Source organism: Papio anubis, chromosome 5 (assembly GCF_008728515.1).
Source record: "Papio anubis isolate 15944 chromosome 5, Panubis1.0, whole genome shotgun sequence".
Taxonomy (NCBI): domain Eukaryota; kingdom Metazoa; phylum Chordata; class Mammalia; order Primates; family Cercopithecidae; genus Papio; species Papio anubis.
Window position 1 is genome coordinate 141,969,627 of NC_044980.1, and position 16,639 is coordinate 141,986,265.

General features: G+C 48.4%; 1 protein-coding gene across 11 annotated transcripts in view; it reads left to right on the forward strand.

Moving 5' to 3' along the window:
- The window catches only part of ABLIM3 (actin binding LIM protein family member 3), a 118,598-nt gene that overhangs the window by 63,767 nt on the left and 38,192 nt on the right, over positions 1–16,639 (forward strand). For all 11 annotated transcript variants that reach the window (XM_003900336.5, XM_009209357.4, XM_009209358.4 and 8 more), the window contains 3 exons: positions 1,949–2,075; positions 5,578–5,671; positions 11,804–11,891. In XM_003900336.5, coding sequence (XP_003900385.1) covers positions 1,949–2,075; positions 5,578–5,671; positions 11,804–11,891 — 309 coding nt within the window. The remainder of the gene's footprint in view (positions 1–1,948; positions 2,076–5,577; positions 5,672–11,803; positions 11,892–16,639) is intronic.

A 16,639-nucleotide genomic window follows, 5' to 3' on the forward strand; every position in this document is an offset into this window, starting at 1 on the left:
GGATGACCTTGTCAAGCAAGAAAAAGTGTAAGGAATAAAGAAGAGAGAAACTATAGTTGTCTTTAATTCTTTGAAAGAACTGTCATATGGGAAAAGAGGTAGATTATTCTTGATGCATAAGAATGGGAGCAGTCACAGGAGTCAAGTCTCGGCTCCACATAAAGAAGACAGTCATGACAATCATACCTGTCCAAGGGCAGAGTGGACTTCCTCACCACCCCTTCCTCAGGAGGGGTTAAACTGCCCACTACTGGAGGTGATTAAGCAGAGGAGGAGTGCCCACTTGTCAAGAATGCTATAGGTTACTGCATTGAGTGGGATATTTGACCAAATACTCTGTGAGCTCCGAACCCCCGTGTGATGTTGAGGCCCTGTTGGGGAGGCCCACAGAGATACAAGTTCAGTATTAGTGGCCTAGAAAGCTTGACCAGGTGTCTGCAGTCCTTGGGTTCATCTATACTGAGCATGGACAAGTCATTTCAGATCCCTGTCTATCTATAAAAGAGAAGGGGGTACCTGACCTCTCTAAGCTATTGCATTCTGGAGTCTAATTATTGGGCAGGGGGTGCAAATAGACTTATAGACTTACCCTAGGAGAATAGAAAGGAAGAGAGATAAATCCCAAAACTCTTTCTTCTCCCAACCCCCATCTGAAGGCCTGGGGCTTGAAGCATTTTGCAAGTAGAGACCTTTCTGCCCCCAACTTGTACTAAGGGATGTTAGAAAGGCATGCAACAGCCAAGAGGCGGAGTACTGTGGGAACTGACTCATACAAACACTTCATCAGGGCCCCAGACCCTCCGCACAGCTGGCCAGACCCACCACCCTTCCTAGATTTGCAGACACATCATCTTTTCTTCTAGGACAGTCTCCCAGCTGGATGTGGGGGCTGTCCAGCCAGCATCCCCTAACTTTACATGCAGTTTCTGCTCTCCTCACTACTCCCAAGTGTGCATTTGTCTTATGGAGCCAACAGAGAAGTTTTTCCTCTGGTTAACTTTGCCCCATGACCCTTTCCTCCTCCAAAGTGGGTCATCCAGTTGGCTAGGCCTGAATTCCCAGCAGTTGCCAAGTGCCTTGGATGTTGGCTCCATTTCCGGACCCTCTCCAGGCATTCATTGAGCAACAAGCTGATGCTAGGCTTGGCCCACATTCTGTTGGCCCCAACTCACATTCCAGGGTGACCATGACAGGGAGTGAGAGCACCTTTCTGGTTTGGGACAGTCTTATCAGACCCTATAATCCTTGCCACCTGGGAAGGCACATGTTTAATGTGTGAAGCACAATGGGGAAGGGGTGGGCGTGGAAATTCTCTTTGTTGCCTGGGTACCATCAGGCCCATTCATTCATACACATTCAGTAAATATGCTTTGAGTTCCTGTTATGGGCTGAGCACTGTGCTAGGCAAAGGAATAGATTTAACCACAAAATATAAACACTGCCCTTGCCATTGAGTATATAGCCTAAGAGTTTGAAAAAATGTATACTTAGCCCAACCCTAGGAGCAGTGCTTCTTAAACTTCACTCTGCATGGAGGTCTTGTTAAAATTCAAGAGGTCTGGGTGGGGCCTGCGATGCTGCACACTGTCAGCTTCCAGGTGATGCTGACACTGCAGATGGCAAGGTCATGGACAGCAGCAGAGCTTAGTTAGCAATTTGAGGAGGGCTGGAAGCAGCGCAGGGTCCACCTTCAGTGAACAATGTGGTCTTGATGACAAGCAGGGACGTCTTTCTTTCTCCCCTACACCAAGACCCCTTGTCAAGAGGCCAGGGCTCCAGTGGCCTTTCCTCTCCCCTGGGAGAGCCTCTGGGCAGCTGCCAGTGTCAGGGTGGGAGCAACTATGGGAACACTGGCGTTCAGGGAGGGGTTTCCTCAACGTGAGCCTGAGATAGCAGGGGTCAAAGGGCCCAGGGTGCTTTGCTCAGCAGTGTCCTCTTGTCTCTGCAGACTGTGCCGGGTGCAAGGAGGAGATCAAGCATGGCCAGTCACTCCTGGCTCTGGACAAGCAGTGGCACGTCAGCTGCTTCAAGTGCCAGACCTGCAGCGTCATCCTCACCGGGGAGTACATCAGCAAGTGGGTCCCCCCGCTCCTGCCCCAGCTGCCTGGGCATCTGCATTCTGTGGGGCCTGCCCCATCGAGCCCGTGCCCACCTCCAGCATCATCTCCCTTCCTTTCCATCTGCTACTGCACTCTGGCCAAACGGCATCTTTCCCAGCAGCCTCTTTCCCCTGTTGGACCCTCCCAAGGGGGTTCCCTCTGCCCGAGACACCCTCCCTGTTCCTCACACACCTGCTGGCCCTTCTCTCCCTTCTGGTCTCGGTCCCCATGCCTTCTCCTCCGGCCGTCTCTCATTTACTGCCCCATTTTGGGCCCTCAGAGTACCTTGTTTGTTTCCTTCACACAGGCTGCCACCATTGATAATTACATATTTATCCCTGGTAACTTTGTAATAATGCTAGTAATACTACCTACCATTTATTGTGCTTTAATTATGGAGAAGGAACTCACTACTTTGTATCACTTTAAATCCTCATAACTGCCCCTTTGAGGAATTGATCCCCCCTGAATACTTAGACTTGAGAGAGTAAATAACTTGCTCCAATAATAGTGTTTAATCTCTGTCCCCACCAGGACAGGGGCTTTGTTTTAATCACTGCTATATCCCCTGCCCTGAGAGCCACGCCTGACCCACAGTCAGTAATATAGTTGCTGAATGAATTTAATGGAAATGAGAGGAGGTGATGGGTGCACAGGTATCCAGAGAGGCCAACCTCCAGTGACCCACACACTGCAGTATTAGACAAGCGTCCCCTTGTTGCTAGGCCCCAGGGACCACATTTATATACTCAAGTACCTAAAAGCAATTATCAGCACAGACCCTTTGTCACAGCTTTGATACCACATGACCCCAGACGCTTCTAGATGCCACCCTCTGGCCTGATGCCAGGCAGTGGCAAGCACACAGAGCTGCAACGCACATGCTTCTCCTGTCAAGACGCTGTATTCTAATACGGGAAACATATGCTGCATTCATGAAGAATTATGACACCAGGGAATGTGTGATCAGGAGCCCAGACAAGCTTTATTCTTTAAGACCTTTTTGATCCTAAGCGACAGAAAACCCAACTCCAACTCAATTAAAAGGAAAAATAGGAGTTTATTAACTCACAGAAATGGGAAGGCCAGAGGCACACTGGCCTCAGGCATGGAGGAATCCAGGGGCTTAAGGATGTCATTAGTACTTCAGAAGTCTCTGTCTTTCTCTATCTTTTTGTCTCTCTCTCTCTCTCTCTCTTTCTCTGTCTCTCTCTCTGTCCCTGTCTTTCTCTGCTGTCTGCATGGTGGATTAGTTCTCAACCTGGCCCTCCCCAAGTGCTAGCAAAGAAGATTGCCAACACTCCAGGCTTTCATACCAAGCCTAGCAGAGGAAGAGGCCTCCTTCCCAGGAACTCCAGCAAATGTCCCAGGGCTGCCTCTGATTTGGCCACTGTTAGGTCACATACCCATTCCTGACCAATCACTGACCCAGAGGGTCTGAACCCTAGAGCCAGAGAGCAGCCCCTGGTGACCCACAGGGACCTCAACTGGGAAGGGGTGGCTTCCAAAGCGAAATCCAGGTGAGGTACTATTACCAGCAGAAGGGGAAATGGATGCTGGCCAAACAACACCTGCCTGTGTCCAAGATAACAAGTAAAGGGCTGTGAATATTCAGAGAAAAAAGAGATGACTACTAACTAGCATGAAGTAGAATCTTGAATCTCTGAGAGCTCCATGGAAGGTGGGGGTAAGACTCAAAAATGCAAAGAAGGAGAGTTTCTAGGCAGAATGGCCAGCCTGAGCAAGGCCAGGGTGGTAGGTGAGTGTTGGACATCTCCATCCTGTATAGGAGCTCAAATATGTGCCCAGGTGAAGCCGGATCCTGGGCTGCATAGGTGAGTTGAGGTCACATCACCAAGAGCTCTCGATGCCATGCTAGCAGGAGTTTGGCATTCCCCTCTATGCCTGCCAAGCAAGGAGTGCCTTTAGTACGTTGCTGGCCAGGAGTGCTTGAGTCTGGAATCCTAAATCAGAATTCTCTAGGGACTTAAGGGATTGTTCAGAGCTCCTCTCAAGGAGGCCCAGCCCAGATTGCCTACCACACCTGGTATCTCTACAGCCTAGCTCTGGGCCCCTTACCTGGCTGCTGGCAGAGTGGCAGGGGACTCAGAGGCACTGGCTCAGGCATCAGATGCCGAGGGTAGAAGCCCAGCCTGTGTGACCTTGGCAAGGGACTCCACTGCTCAGAGTCTCAGTTTCCTCATTTATAAAAATAGAGAGAAGATAATTTACCCAAAGGGTTGTGTAAGGGCTCAGAGATCTGTGCTTAGCACCCAATAAGTGCCCAGTAAATACTCATTTTACCATCCTCTTTTAGAATTGTGTATTGCTAATTCCCCAAGGCCTCACCAACAATGGATCCAAAAGAGATTGTGTTGGCATTTATACTCAAATCTTGTTGGCTCGTCACATCCACCTTCTAACAAATGACTTTTTCTCCCTGCAGAGCTATCCTCCCGCACCCACAGAGTGAGAACCTGATTGAGCGGGGGAGGAATTGAAAGGGTTGGGGGAGGTTTGTCTCAAGGGCTCACAAACAAGTCCTTGCCTTGTGGGCACAGTCACACCTCCAGACCTTGGTCAGATAGGAGTCCTCACTGCTGCTTCTGTCAGGGTGGACCCCCAGCAACCTCAACAGGGCAACAGCTTCGAGATGGAAAAGTGATGTGCCTCTCCTTTAGGTCTCTCAGTGTCTGAGCCAAGTTCTCTTACACCCAAAAGTGAGAGAAATGTTTCTCTCTCCTCAGAGTTCAGACTTGGTCATTAGAGCGAGGCAGGGCCCAGAATCTAAGCTAAGCTCTCTGATGCCCCCAATTATCTCTACATCAGTCCTAGAGAATTGAGAACCAAATGTCCTCCTCAAAGACCCCCTCTCAGCAATCATGGCGACCTCCAGCTGCCATTTGCTGAGTACTCAGTATGGCTAGGCACTGTCCTGAGCCCTAGGGTACACCGGACCTGTCTTCTTTAATCCTCATGACAACCTGGGTGAGAAACCAGACCACCTGGGTTTGAATCCCAGCTCTAGGTCATCCTGGGTGGCCTGGGACAAGTTACTAAAGTGTTCTATGCTTGGGTTTTCTCACCTACACAATGGGGATACTAATAATTCTGACTCAAAGTGTTGTTCATCAAACACCATCAAAGAGCCCGGCACACACCAGCAAGAAATGTTAGTGGCTATTAGTCATAGGGGGTAGTATAAGAATAAGAGATAACAATCTTATCACTGTCCGCCAAGTGATAAGCATTGGGTAAAAATGGAGCACACGGGAGGTGGTCCCAGGAGGCTTCCTGTCATACACTGATCTGGGAGCACAGTCAGATGATTCTTTCATACAGATGAAATTGTTTATTAAAGGAGGAGCATCAAACTTTGGCTCAGTCACCACAAGCTGCAGGTCCTGAATCTAACTGCCATGCGCACCCTCACTGACCCTCTCTAGCTTCCTCATCCTGTGTGAACTTCTTCTTGCAGGGATGGTGTTCCATACTGCGAGTCTGACTACCACGCCCAGTTTGGCATTAAATGTGAGACTTGTGACCGATACATCAGTGGCAGAGTCTTGGAGGTGAGTGGGTATAAGTAACCGTGAAGATGCGGCAGGGTGACCTGTGCCTCCAAAAAGTCATCACAGAAGAAGGAGAAAGTTACCCCACACCTTTTTTTCTATAGCCTCTACCTCCTCCACCTTTGCTTGCTACATGACCTTCAGCAGATAACCTTGCTGAGATCTCTGGGAAATCCCAAAATGAGAAGGTGAACAAAATTCTTCCTGGTTCAAAAAATAGTGTGCTGGGAAAATCAGTTGTATCTTTGATTCGGACCCAGACAGATTTCGAGAGAGTGACTTTAGGATTTTCCTCCCAGCCCTGCCAGAGGATGGAAATCTTTTTTATGTTTTTTTTTTTTTTTTTTTTTTTTAGTATTTGATAATGTGCTGATTTAAGAGTCAGCTTGTCTAGCAGCTTGCTCCCTAAGCCCTTCTTTGGCGGGTCCATCACCATGGCAACGCCTCTCCCCAGCCTTCAGTGTATGACTCCTTCTGCAGTGACAGACAACCTGCAACACCCTTGCTGAGGCCCTGCTGAGCCCCTGTGCACTGGTCTTTCTGGCCTTTCTTCCTATACCCTGTGGGTCTAGAAGCTATCTTCCTATACTTTGGGACCACCCACCTTGATGAATTAGAAACAGGGAAGAGCTCAGTGGAAAGGAAAAATAATAGCCTAACAGGAATAATTGAGCTCTAATATTGATTCTACTGCTAACTCCTGCTTGGATTTTGAGTAAGTATCTTTGCTCTTCTAGGCCTCAGTTTTTCCATCTAACAATAGCTAGAGGATCAGATTGGATCAGGTATTGTAAGTAGAATCATTCATTCTGCCAAATCTGGCCAGTTGGTTGTGGTTACCATGAGTGCTTTGTTGAGAACAATTCTGCCGCCACATGTGGACTCAGCAGAAGGGGATGTAGCAACCAGGAAGGAACTCTCTGAGGGCATGCATTGAAGCAGAGCCCTGAGGATGAAAGAGCCATCCCTGAAGGGGCCTGAGGTGGGAAGAGATAGAGGAAGAATGAGCTTGACCCATTCAAAAACAGAGAACCCACACAGAATTGTGGCTGCAGGATTTTTCTCAACACAACACTCATGGTAACCACAACCAAGTGTCCAGATTTGGCTGAATTAATGATTCTGCTCACAATAGCTGACCCAGTCTGCCAGTGTGGCTGAATTCTACAAATTGAGGGTAGCGGAGGATGAAATAGAGGAGTGTATCATATATGGCATACCATGTAGGACTTTGTGGACCATGTTTAGAAGTTTGGGTTTTATACTGCATGCAATAGAAAGCCATTGGAGAGTTTTAAACCAAGGACTAACATGATAAGATCATGTTTTTAAAAAGATTCCTCTGGTTACTATGTGGAGAATTGACGGAGAGAGTCAGAGACAATGAGATATAAACAAATGAACAGTGCTGGGAAACATTTAAGCATCTCCAGAGAGCCGTAAGGAGTGCGATACAGAGGACAAGGCATGAGTCCAGGAAGGGTTGTTGGGGGTGGGTTTCTGAGGGCCTGGGATACCAGGGTGGAGTTCACATGTGACTCACTGGGCAAGGGAGCATTGTGGAGAGACTGGGCAGGAACGTCCTGGTTAGAGCTGGGCTTCCGGGAGGATGACGTGATAATGTACACAGGCTACATTGAAGGAAGGAAGCTGGAAGGGACGAGTGAGGAGGCCCCTGCATGACCCAGGCAGGAAGGACTCAAGAGGTACAGTAGCAATGAAGAGGGAAGCCACGCTTGTGCCCAGCCCTATGGAAGTAGAATTCCAATCACTCTGCAACCGAGGGGCAGCTTGCAGACATGAGGATTGAAGGAGAAGCAGCTAAAAGTTGCACCAAAGAATTACCTATTTTTGAGGGATAGGAAGCCTGGTGTCATTGGCAGAACTGGGGACGACAGGGGAAAAAGCTGATCTGGCAGAAACATGGCAAGTACCATTTAGGATGAGTTGTGATTGAAGTCCCAGGAGTATTTCCAGAAGGCAGTCAGAAATACGGATCAGAGGCTGGGAGCGGTGGCTCACACCTGTAATCCCAGCACTTTGGGATACCAAGATAGGATAATCACTTGAGTCCAGGAGTTCAAGACCAGCCTAGGCAACATAGTGAGACTTCATCTCTACAAAAAACAAACAAAATTAACCAGGCATGGTGGTGCACGCCTGTAGTCCTAGCCATTCCGGAGGATCCCTTGAGCCTGAGAGGTGGAGGTTGCAGTGAGTTGAGATTGTACCACTACACTCCAGCCTGGACAACAGAGCAAGATCCTGTCCGAGGCAAGAAAAATGAGAAAAGAAAAGAAATATGTATCAGAGCTCAGGAACAAAGCTCAGCCTGGAGGAGCCAATCTTATAAACACGAGGCTTTGAATAATAGCACCACTCAGGATTTCCAAGACAGAGGAAAGAGAGCAAGGAAGGATGCTGACACCAACCTTGGTGAGCAGCTGCTTACAGTGAAAGCTACTCAAAAAGAGACTGAGGAGGTAGCAGAGGAAGATATAGGAGGAGAATCAGGGATTCAGTGAAAGGACAGAGCTTCAGAAAACATGGCGAGGTCAGAGTGTTGGTCAAACTCTGCAGAGCAGTGAAGGACTGCGCGGGCTACGGAAAAGCTGTTGGATGTGGGAAAGGTCACCTTCAGAAGAGTCGTTTGTTGGCTTTGCAGAACTGTAGGGAAGAGGCATCCAGAGTGTAGTAGGTTGAAGGGTCAATGGAGTGGGAAATAGCACAAAAGGAAACTTTTCTTTCCAGAAAGAAAGAACTTAGATTACAGATGGGGCCGCAGATGGGAATTTGTTCAGCATTTCCAAGCTGCTTTGAAATCCTGTTGGTGGCGGCTGCCGTTTCCCCGAGAGTTACTGTTGTTTAGCGTTGTGTTAGACTGTTCCTCCCAGGCAGCTCTTGTGACTGAGTTTCGATTGATTCCATTTCTACAGGGCTCCATTAGCATCTTGAATTTATTGATTTTTTTTTTCTTAGAGCTGGAAGAGACTTTTAGCAATCAACTACTTCAACCTCTTCATTTTACAGATGAGAAAAGTGAGACCAAGACATGCAGTGTTTTTCCAAGGTCACAAGCAGCACTTCTGGTAGAGACAGAGCTAAAATCTAGGACTCCAGGCTGCTATATCCACACTGATACCCACAGCTCTCAGCCCCACTCGTGGGTCTTCGAGTTAGCATGATGTCAGGAAATAGACATGGCTGCAGTAAAACAGACTTGGATTCAGATTTTACCACTTCTAGCTCCGAAGCCTTAAGCAAGATACGTCCTCAGTCTGTATCTATCAATAGACAATACTACTGTCATTTAATTCCTAATGAACATGTTAGTCAAGACTTTTTGGGCTGCAACAGAAGGAAGTTTCTCAGCTCCCATAACAAAAAGCCCAGGAGCTGGATCCAGTGCTTAAGGAAAATCATTTAGAATCCCCAGCCATCTTGGCTTACTTTCTTCCAGGTTGAGTTTATTCTCAGGAGGTTCTTCTTGGTGATGGGAAAGTTGGACACCAGTTGCCCCAGGCTTAGATTCTATCAGCCGGCATCCCCAATGGAAAAAAGAGCTTCTCTTTTCTAATAGCTCAGCAAGCATTCTGGAACTAACTCTCATTGGACAATCTCAGGCCCATCCCTGGACCGCTAACTGTGCCCACAAAGTTGGAATATGCTCATTGGTGGGGTCAGCACTACTTAACCCTGTGGACTGATATGGAGGAGAGGTAGCCCCACCAAGGAAAGGCTTGGGACTGTTTCTGGAAGAAGAAGGAAAGAATGATGGCCATGCAGGAACAACAGTGGCCTAAGGCAGAGCCCAGCACATCGTCTGGCACACTGCAGGCATTCAATTAAATTGTTTCTCCTTCTCTTCTCATCCTGTCCCTTCCCATTTCCTCCCTAGGCCACCCCATGGTCCCTTCCTCAGTGACAGAGCTCAATGACTGTCATTGTCACTCTTCCATCCTTGTCTGTTTCCTCACCAAAAAGGACCACAACCTGTTACTTGTTGCTACATTTTTGAACCTGGTTTGCCATTTTCAGTCCTCTCAAATAGGGCTCTGTTTTGAGGTACCAATTTTTTGCCATTTTTCTTTACTATTTTCCTGATTACAGTTCACTAATAGACAAAATGGCTCATCTCAGCTAGCTGACGTGGTTTTTACTTACTCTGGGTGCTGGCTGCCCTAACCTCCCTTTGCTCAAACTGTTTTCAGCACCATCCAAGACTGGGGGTGCTGAGATGGGCATGAAGCCTCTTTCAGCTGGGGCGAGGTAGTGGGGCATGACATTTAGGAAAATGCTAGGCTTCAGTTTTGCCAAGGCGCTGTTGCCACACTGGAAAACAGGTCTATAATCGAAATGATAAAGAGACACAGAGTAGGAAGAGGCTGCTAATTAAACCGATTATCCTTGTCATGGTACAAGGGAATCAGTCCCACACATTCCAGCTTGGGAAAATAGCAGGCTCCTTCCAAAGTTTGAACATATTTGCTTTGATGATGACAAGGACACTGTCTCACTGGTGCGAGGCCATATAAACAAATGGGAGGAAAGAAGGAATATTGGAGATTTTTTTCTTTTTGTAAAAATCTGCTTTTCCCACATTCTTGCTAAGTTTTTAGAATAGAGAGAATATCTCCAGAATAGGCAAGCCCGTCTCAACAATCTTCCACTGCCCCCACATTAAAAAAAAAAAAAGCAAAAAAAAAAAAAAAAAAAACCTAACTTTGGAAATAGGTCTTCTTATTATGCAGTTATAATTTTTGAATTGGAAGGAACCCATTAGCATCACATCAAGTGACGGCTTGGACAGGGACCTTTAAGAACCCCTAACATCCATCAGTTTCCCCTGGGCATTACACTCCCACAAAGAAAACCCTGCCCTGATGTTGCAAAATATTTCTTCAAACAAGGCCCACCTGCCAGCCTAATTGCTGCACCAAGCCCCTGCATATACAAATGCTGGAGCCGCCACTCAAGGTCCCTTTTACAACAAGCCCTCCTGTCGGGGATTTGGTGTCAGAACTGTGACTCCAGAAGCGAGTGCTGAGCTGGTGACTGGCTCACACAGATCCAGACCCAACATGCTGCTGGCTTGCGGTGAACCCTTGAGGCACACCCTTCTCAGAGGCTGTTTCTTCCCCTCATGGAAGTCTTTGCAGCTGCAAATTATTTTTATTTTTAATTTAAATAGTGATGGGGAAGGAAAGTGAAAATAGGGAAAGGCACTCACCAAAGCCACACTGGGGTGAGCTGGGGTAGGGCTGGACACACCCAGGTGCAAGACTCACAGGACTGGCCTGGGGATCTGGGGGTTCTACAATGGGTCCTAAATCACCCACTGAGCTCTAAAAATCTGTCTTTTGTGTGCCAGTCTCACAATTTTTGCCATGCCTGTGAGCCTCATGTGCTCATTCTTCCATAATACCTTAAGTTGTCTTGAAGTTGGCCCCCTTATATGTAAGAAAACTTATACACGACATAACAGGAAAGCCAGTATCACTTGCCATATTGCATATAACCTGAAAATAGAGTTCTAGCTGGATTCTACTGCACGAGGAGGTTCCAAGCCTCACACCTGTTCTCATTCTTTAAAAGGCAGATTTGTAAGTTTTGGATAGATGTTAAAGACACATGAGCACCGAACTGGTACTTCCTCATTGACAAAATCAGAAGAATGTATAGAGGACTGAAAGGATCTTTTTTTTTTTCCATTGATCCAATGTTATTAAATCCCAAGTTCATGTACCACTTAAAATCATTTCATGTAACATTGGTGTTAAGGGCCCCTCACTTGGGGAAATGCTGGAATGTCCTCAAAGCAAGCCTGTTTCCTCCTCTGGAAATGAGGAGGTTGGACCAGTGGCCTCTGAAGGGTCCTTCCCAGTGTCAGAATAAAAGAGCAGGTATTCAGGGAAGTCGCCTGAACTGCCATCAGGGACCCATGGAGTGAATCAGGAAGCTTCCTGGCTGGGCTTTTAGATGGTTGTGGACTCCCCTGGGTAACTCCAACCAACTTTAGGGCCATGAAGATGCGAACAACACTAATGTACCCAGGAAAGATTGAAACCCAATCTGCCCCACTAGACAGCAGCCCTGGCTCTCACCTCCTGCTTCATCTCTTCATTTCCATAGGCAGGAGGGAAGCACTACCACCCAACCTGTGCCAGGTGTGTACGCTGCCACCAGATGTTCACCGAAGGAGAGGAGATGTACCTCACAGGTAAGCAAACCTGACCCTCTGTAAGGCCTTCCGATCTGCTCATGACTGGAAAGGAGATGCAGTCTCCTTCAGGTTCAGTGTTATCTTGGCTTTTGGCTCATCCTCAGAATTGCAATTAATTGGCCCCTCTCTGGGTGGATCGGGAAGGTTGCCGGTGTGGCTAATACGAAGTGACATGTAATCTGCCTTCCGTCTCTGTGCACCTCCACCCGCTGCCCAGCTGGCCTGCTTTCCTGGCAGTGCTCTGAGCAGACGCTCCTGGCTCTGCCTGGGGGTGGAAAGCTGAGCTGCACAGGGCCAAGGGGTCAGAGAACCTCAGAGGGATGCCTGGGTTGCGAAGTGTCTATAGCATCACAGCCTCTACTCCACCTCCTTCTCCCCACATCTCACAGCATCATGCCAGGCTGCTGCTCGGGGCTTCCCAGGGACTCTTAGAATGCATAGAGGAATGAGGAGTGTCAGTCGTCCCCACAAAGCTAACCAGAGCTGCTTTCCCTCTGCTGCTTCCCAGCCCTCTTACCCCAGGATTCTTACAACAGTCTCCTAATTAGTCTCCAGATTCTGCTCAGCCCTCTACCCTCCGCCCAGGCCACCATCCCAGGGTATCATGTGCTCTTGGCACTGCCCTGCTCTTTGGGGCCCCTCCCTGTCTGTCTGCCTATTTAGCTACAAACACTTCAGCCTAGCATTTAAAATCTTGCCGAGGTCCCAGGCTTCCTTTGTAGCCTTGAACATACCCGACACCTAAGCTGCCAAAGCCAACTTTTGATGGTTTATTCATCCACTCAGCGACTGTTCCTTGAGCCCTGCCATGTGCAGGCTCTGTGCCAGCATCCGTGGTGAGGCTCACCCAGCCCTACAGTCCCCTGAAGGAGATGGGCATTAATCCATAATCACACAAATAAACGTCAGCCATGATAAGTGTTATGGAGGAGAGAAGTGTGGGGCTTTGAGAGCACGTAACGGGGTAGGAGGAGTATCCAGGAGGGCTCCCTGAAGAAGGGCCAGGAGCAGAGATTCAGACCATGAGCGGGTGTTAAGTGGTATTGTAGTTCATCGGGGCTGTTATAACCTGAGCAGACTGAGATACAGACAGGGCAGCTTATAAGCAGAAATCTATTTCTCACAGTTCTGGAAGCTAGGAAGTCCATGACCAAAGGTCCAATAGATTTGGTGTCTGATATGGGCCCACTTTCTCAGAGATGGCACCTTCTCTCTGTGTCCGCACATGATGGAAGGGAAAAGGCAGCCCTCTGGGGCCTCTTTTATAAAAAAGGGCACTGATCCCATGACCTAATCACCTCCCGAAAAGCCCCACCTCCTAAGACTATCACCTTGGGGGTTAGAATTTTGGCATATGGATGTGGGGGACACACAAACATCCAGATTGTAGCAACTGAACAAAACGCAGAATAGGATGCACCAAACTGAGAGGACAGAGCTTGCAAGACTCTGAGGTGGGTGAAGAAATGGCGAGTGCATGAGGGCGAGCAGAGCCTGTGTGGCCGGGGTGCGGATGGAGGTGAGATGCAGCTGGGAGGCAAGCAGGGTGGATGGACTGGGCCTTGTGGCAAGACTTTGGCCTTGAAATGAACTCATGGCCCTTTCCCTTGTCTTCCTGTGCCCTTCTTTGGAAATCCTGTCATTTGAGGCCCAGTTCAGTCACTACATGCTTCATAGACACCCAAGATTCCCCCAACCCCACCCACAATTTAACGCAGTCCCCTGTCCCCACATCCCCACAGCCCTCTGTCTGCCCCAGTCCCCTCCAGCTTGTATGAGAGTTGTTGGCCTCCTCCCTAAGGTCCTGTGCTCCTGGCACTGGTCCCCCAGCCCTGACACTGGCCCATGCGTACTCCCTCCACAGGTGAATGTCGTTGGTGGAGTCACTGTGATTGGATAGCCATCTTGAGAAGGAATTAGGGCCCTTCCTCCAAGTAGATCTAAGGCCAGGACAGCAGTTACAGGGAGTGTGTCAGTATCAGCTTGTCCTAGCCACAATGCCCACAGCCATGAGTTCCCTCAAGATGCAATGAGTCCCCCTGTGCCTACAGCCGAGTTCCTCAGCCTCAGCACTGGTGACACTGTGGGCTGTCCTGTGCATTGTAGGGTATTTGGTGGCATCCTTGGTCTCTACCCACTAGATGCCAACCATGTGCTTCTTCCCACTGACAATCAAAAATGTGTCAGATATTGCCACATGTCCCCAGGGGGTCAAAATCATCCTCAGTGGAGAACCACTCGCCTAGAGCTACCCAACAGAAACTTGTGCCATCTGCTAAGAATCCTGGAGCAGGAATTCCTATGTTAGGTTAAACAAAGTGACCATTTCTAAGATGCTGTCTACTTACTTATATGAACTGATGCTGGAGGAGTAAGGATCCCAGAGTCACTCTAAACTGTAAAGTGCCAACCCTCATTGCAGAGATGGGGAAAAATAGACCCAGAGAAAGGAAGAGACTTGTGTGAGAATGGGAGCATGTAGGGGCAGAGCAGGGCCTGGCCTTGCAGTTCCCTTCAGGGCTCTTTCCATTTTACCCCTGGGATCCAGGCCCTGCCTGATACTCAGGTCCCTGCCCCTTACTGTGCACACCAATCCTTCGTCACCTGGGTTCTTGAGTGATTCCTACTGCAGGACCCAGTGTTACCAGGCTCAGCAACCTGCACCATACCTTCATCCTGACCGCCATGGGAACCTGGAGTTTGCACTTGGCTTGAAAATTTGTTGCACAATATTCCTCTCCTCCTTCCCTGGTGAACACACCTCCTAGTATTGAAACTGCCCTCCCATTCTCATCCCTACCTGGATATCACTAGAGTAAATCACATCTTTGCCTCTCTGCCTGAATTCCTAATCTTAATCTTTCCCTGTTTGGTGATTTGACCCAGAGTGCCTCAGCGGAGATGCTGGCTCCACTGATTACTAAGCTTTTGACCTTGGGCAAGTCTCTTAACTCTCTGAACCTTGGCTGCCTAATGTGTAAAATGGACCGAGAACAGTTGCTATGAGAGATAGGTGTGGTAATTTCCTGATACATGGGAAGCTCCCTGTTCATTCATTCATTTAGCAAATATCTATTGAGTGTCTACTGCATCCCTGCTGCTGTTCTCACAACTGAAGGTGTGGCAGTGAGCAAATCAGTCAAAGGCCCTGCCCTCATGGAGCTCACAGCCTCACAGGTTAGTGCCTTCACTCTTCCAGCTTCCCACAGATGCTGAAAGAGTTAAGCAAGGAAGTAAAGTGCACAGCTTTGCGATCCTGAGAGAGAATGCACCATTAAACCTACAGCGGAAATGCCTCCAAGGGTGGGAGATATTCTTAGTAATGAAGACGGGCCTGTCACCCTCTCATTAATTATCCCCATCCCTCTCCTCCTGGCTCCTGGGAGAGTGGGAGTAATTGCAGGGCCTTCAAGGACCTGCCTCAAAGGATGCTAAGTGATCCTGGAATGAGGGGGACCAGGCCAAGCAGTGCTAGAGTCAAGCTCACTTGGGCTGTGGGTGTCTTGTGGGGGTTCTGCTACCGCTGAGATCTGGGCCTTGGACACCCTCACCAAGTGGGGACACCAGGATTCAATATGATATACCCCAGAAGTGGCAAGAAAACCCTGCTCCTGGGTAGCTCAGGAGTGTAAAGAAATGGCTGAAAGCCAGGACTCCTGGGTTCAAGCGTCAGCAATTCCACTAATATGCTGTGGCCTTGAGAAGTGACTTCCTTCTCTGGGTCTCTTCCTTCACCTGTAAAATGAGGATAGCATCACTGTCTTTCACTGATCCACTCAAACTGGGGGCCATGCTATGTGCCAGGCTCTCTGCTACATGCTGGGCATTCAGAGGTGAGTGAGGCAAGCATGCTTGCTGCCCTGGTGGAGTTCACTCTCCGGAAAGAGAAACCAACAGTGCCAAATAGAAGTGTAAACATTCAATGACAAGATGTGACAAGTGCTGCAAAGAGAAAGTTTGGAACAATGGGCATGTGTTATAAAGCCCCTGCTCTAGTCTGGGAAGCCAGGGAAGGTGCCCCTAAAAAGGGATATTTCAAGCGAAGACCTTGAAAATGAGTAGGAGGTGGGGGACTGAAAAGGGCAGGAAGATTGAGGAGGCAGTGAGAACAGTGAGTGCAAAGGGCCTCCCTGGGTGGGTGGAAGCAGTACAAGGTAGAGAACCTGAGGCAGGCCCACTTACCTGGCACCATATGCCACAAGACCCTCATGAACATTAGGGGCGAGAGTGAAAGTGAAGGCACTGGGGACTCCATAAAGCGACTTATATAAGAGAGGGAGAGTGTTGGGATGCCTGCAAAGCTTACAAACCCAGCCTTGTCAGTTCTGGAGCTGGACACAGCATGGTACTGGCAAATGGTCCTTGGGAGATTCTTTGGGTGAATTTGTTTGTGTTTTAATTGCTATGTGATGGCTTTCTGATGGGCTCTAATTGGGAGAAGTCTGACGTCTGTCTGGAGGAGAACTTCTGGGGCCCCAGGAGACAAGAGCAAGTTTTATTTGTTTTAAGTTCTGTTGTGTATTCAATCTTTTAACTGTGTTTGTAAAGATGCCAAATATCTAATCTGTTTGTTATCCAAACCCTTCATTTGGGCTTCATCAGGAAATTAGGTCACTCATTTTGTGCAGCAAAATAATGGCCAAAATGCTGCAGGTTCAGGGCAAAACTTATACTGAAATCCCAGAGGTTGCAGTTACTGGATCAGTGAGAGTTTTTTAAAATCCCACATGTGGTTCACGAGACAA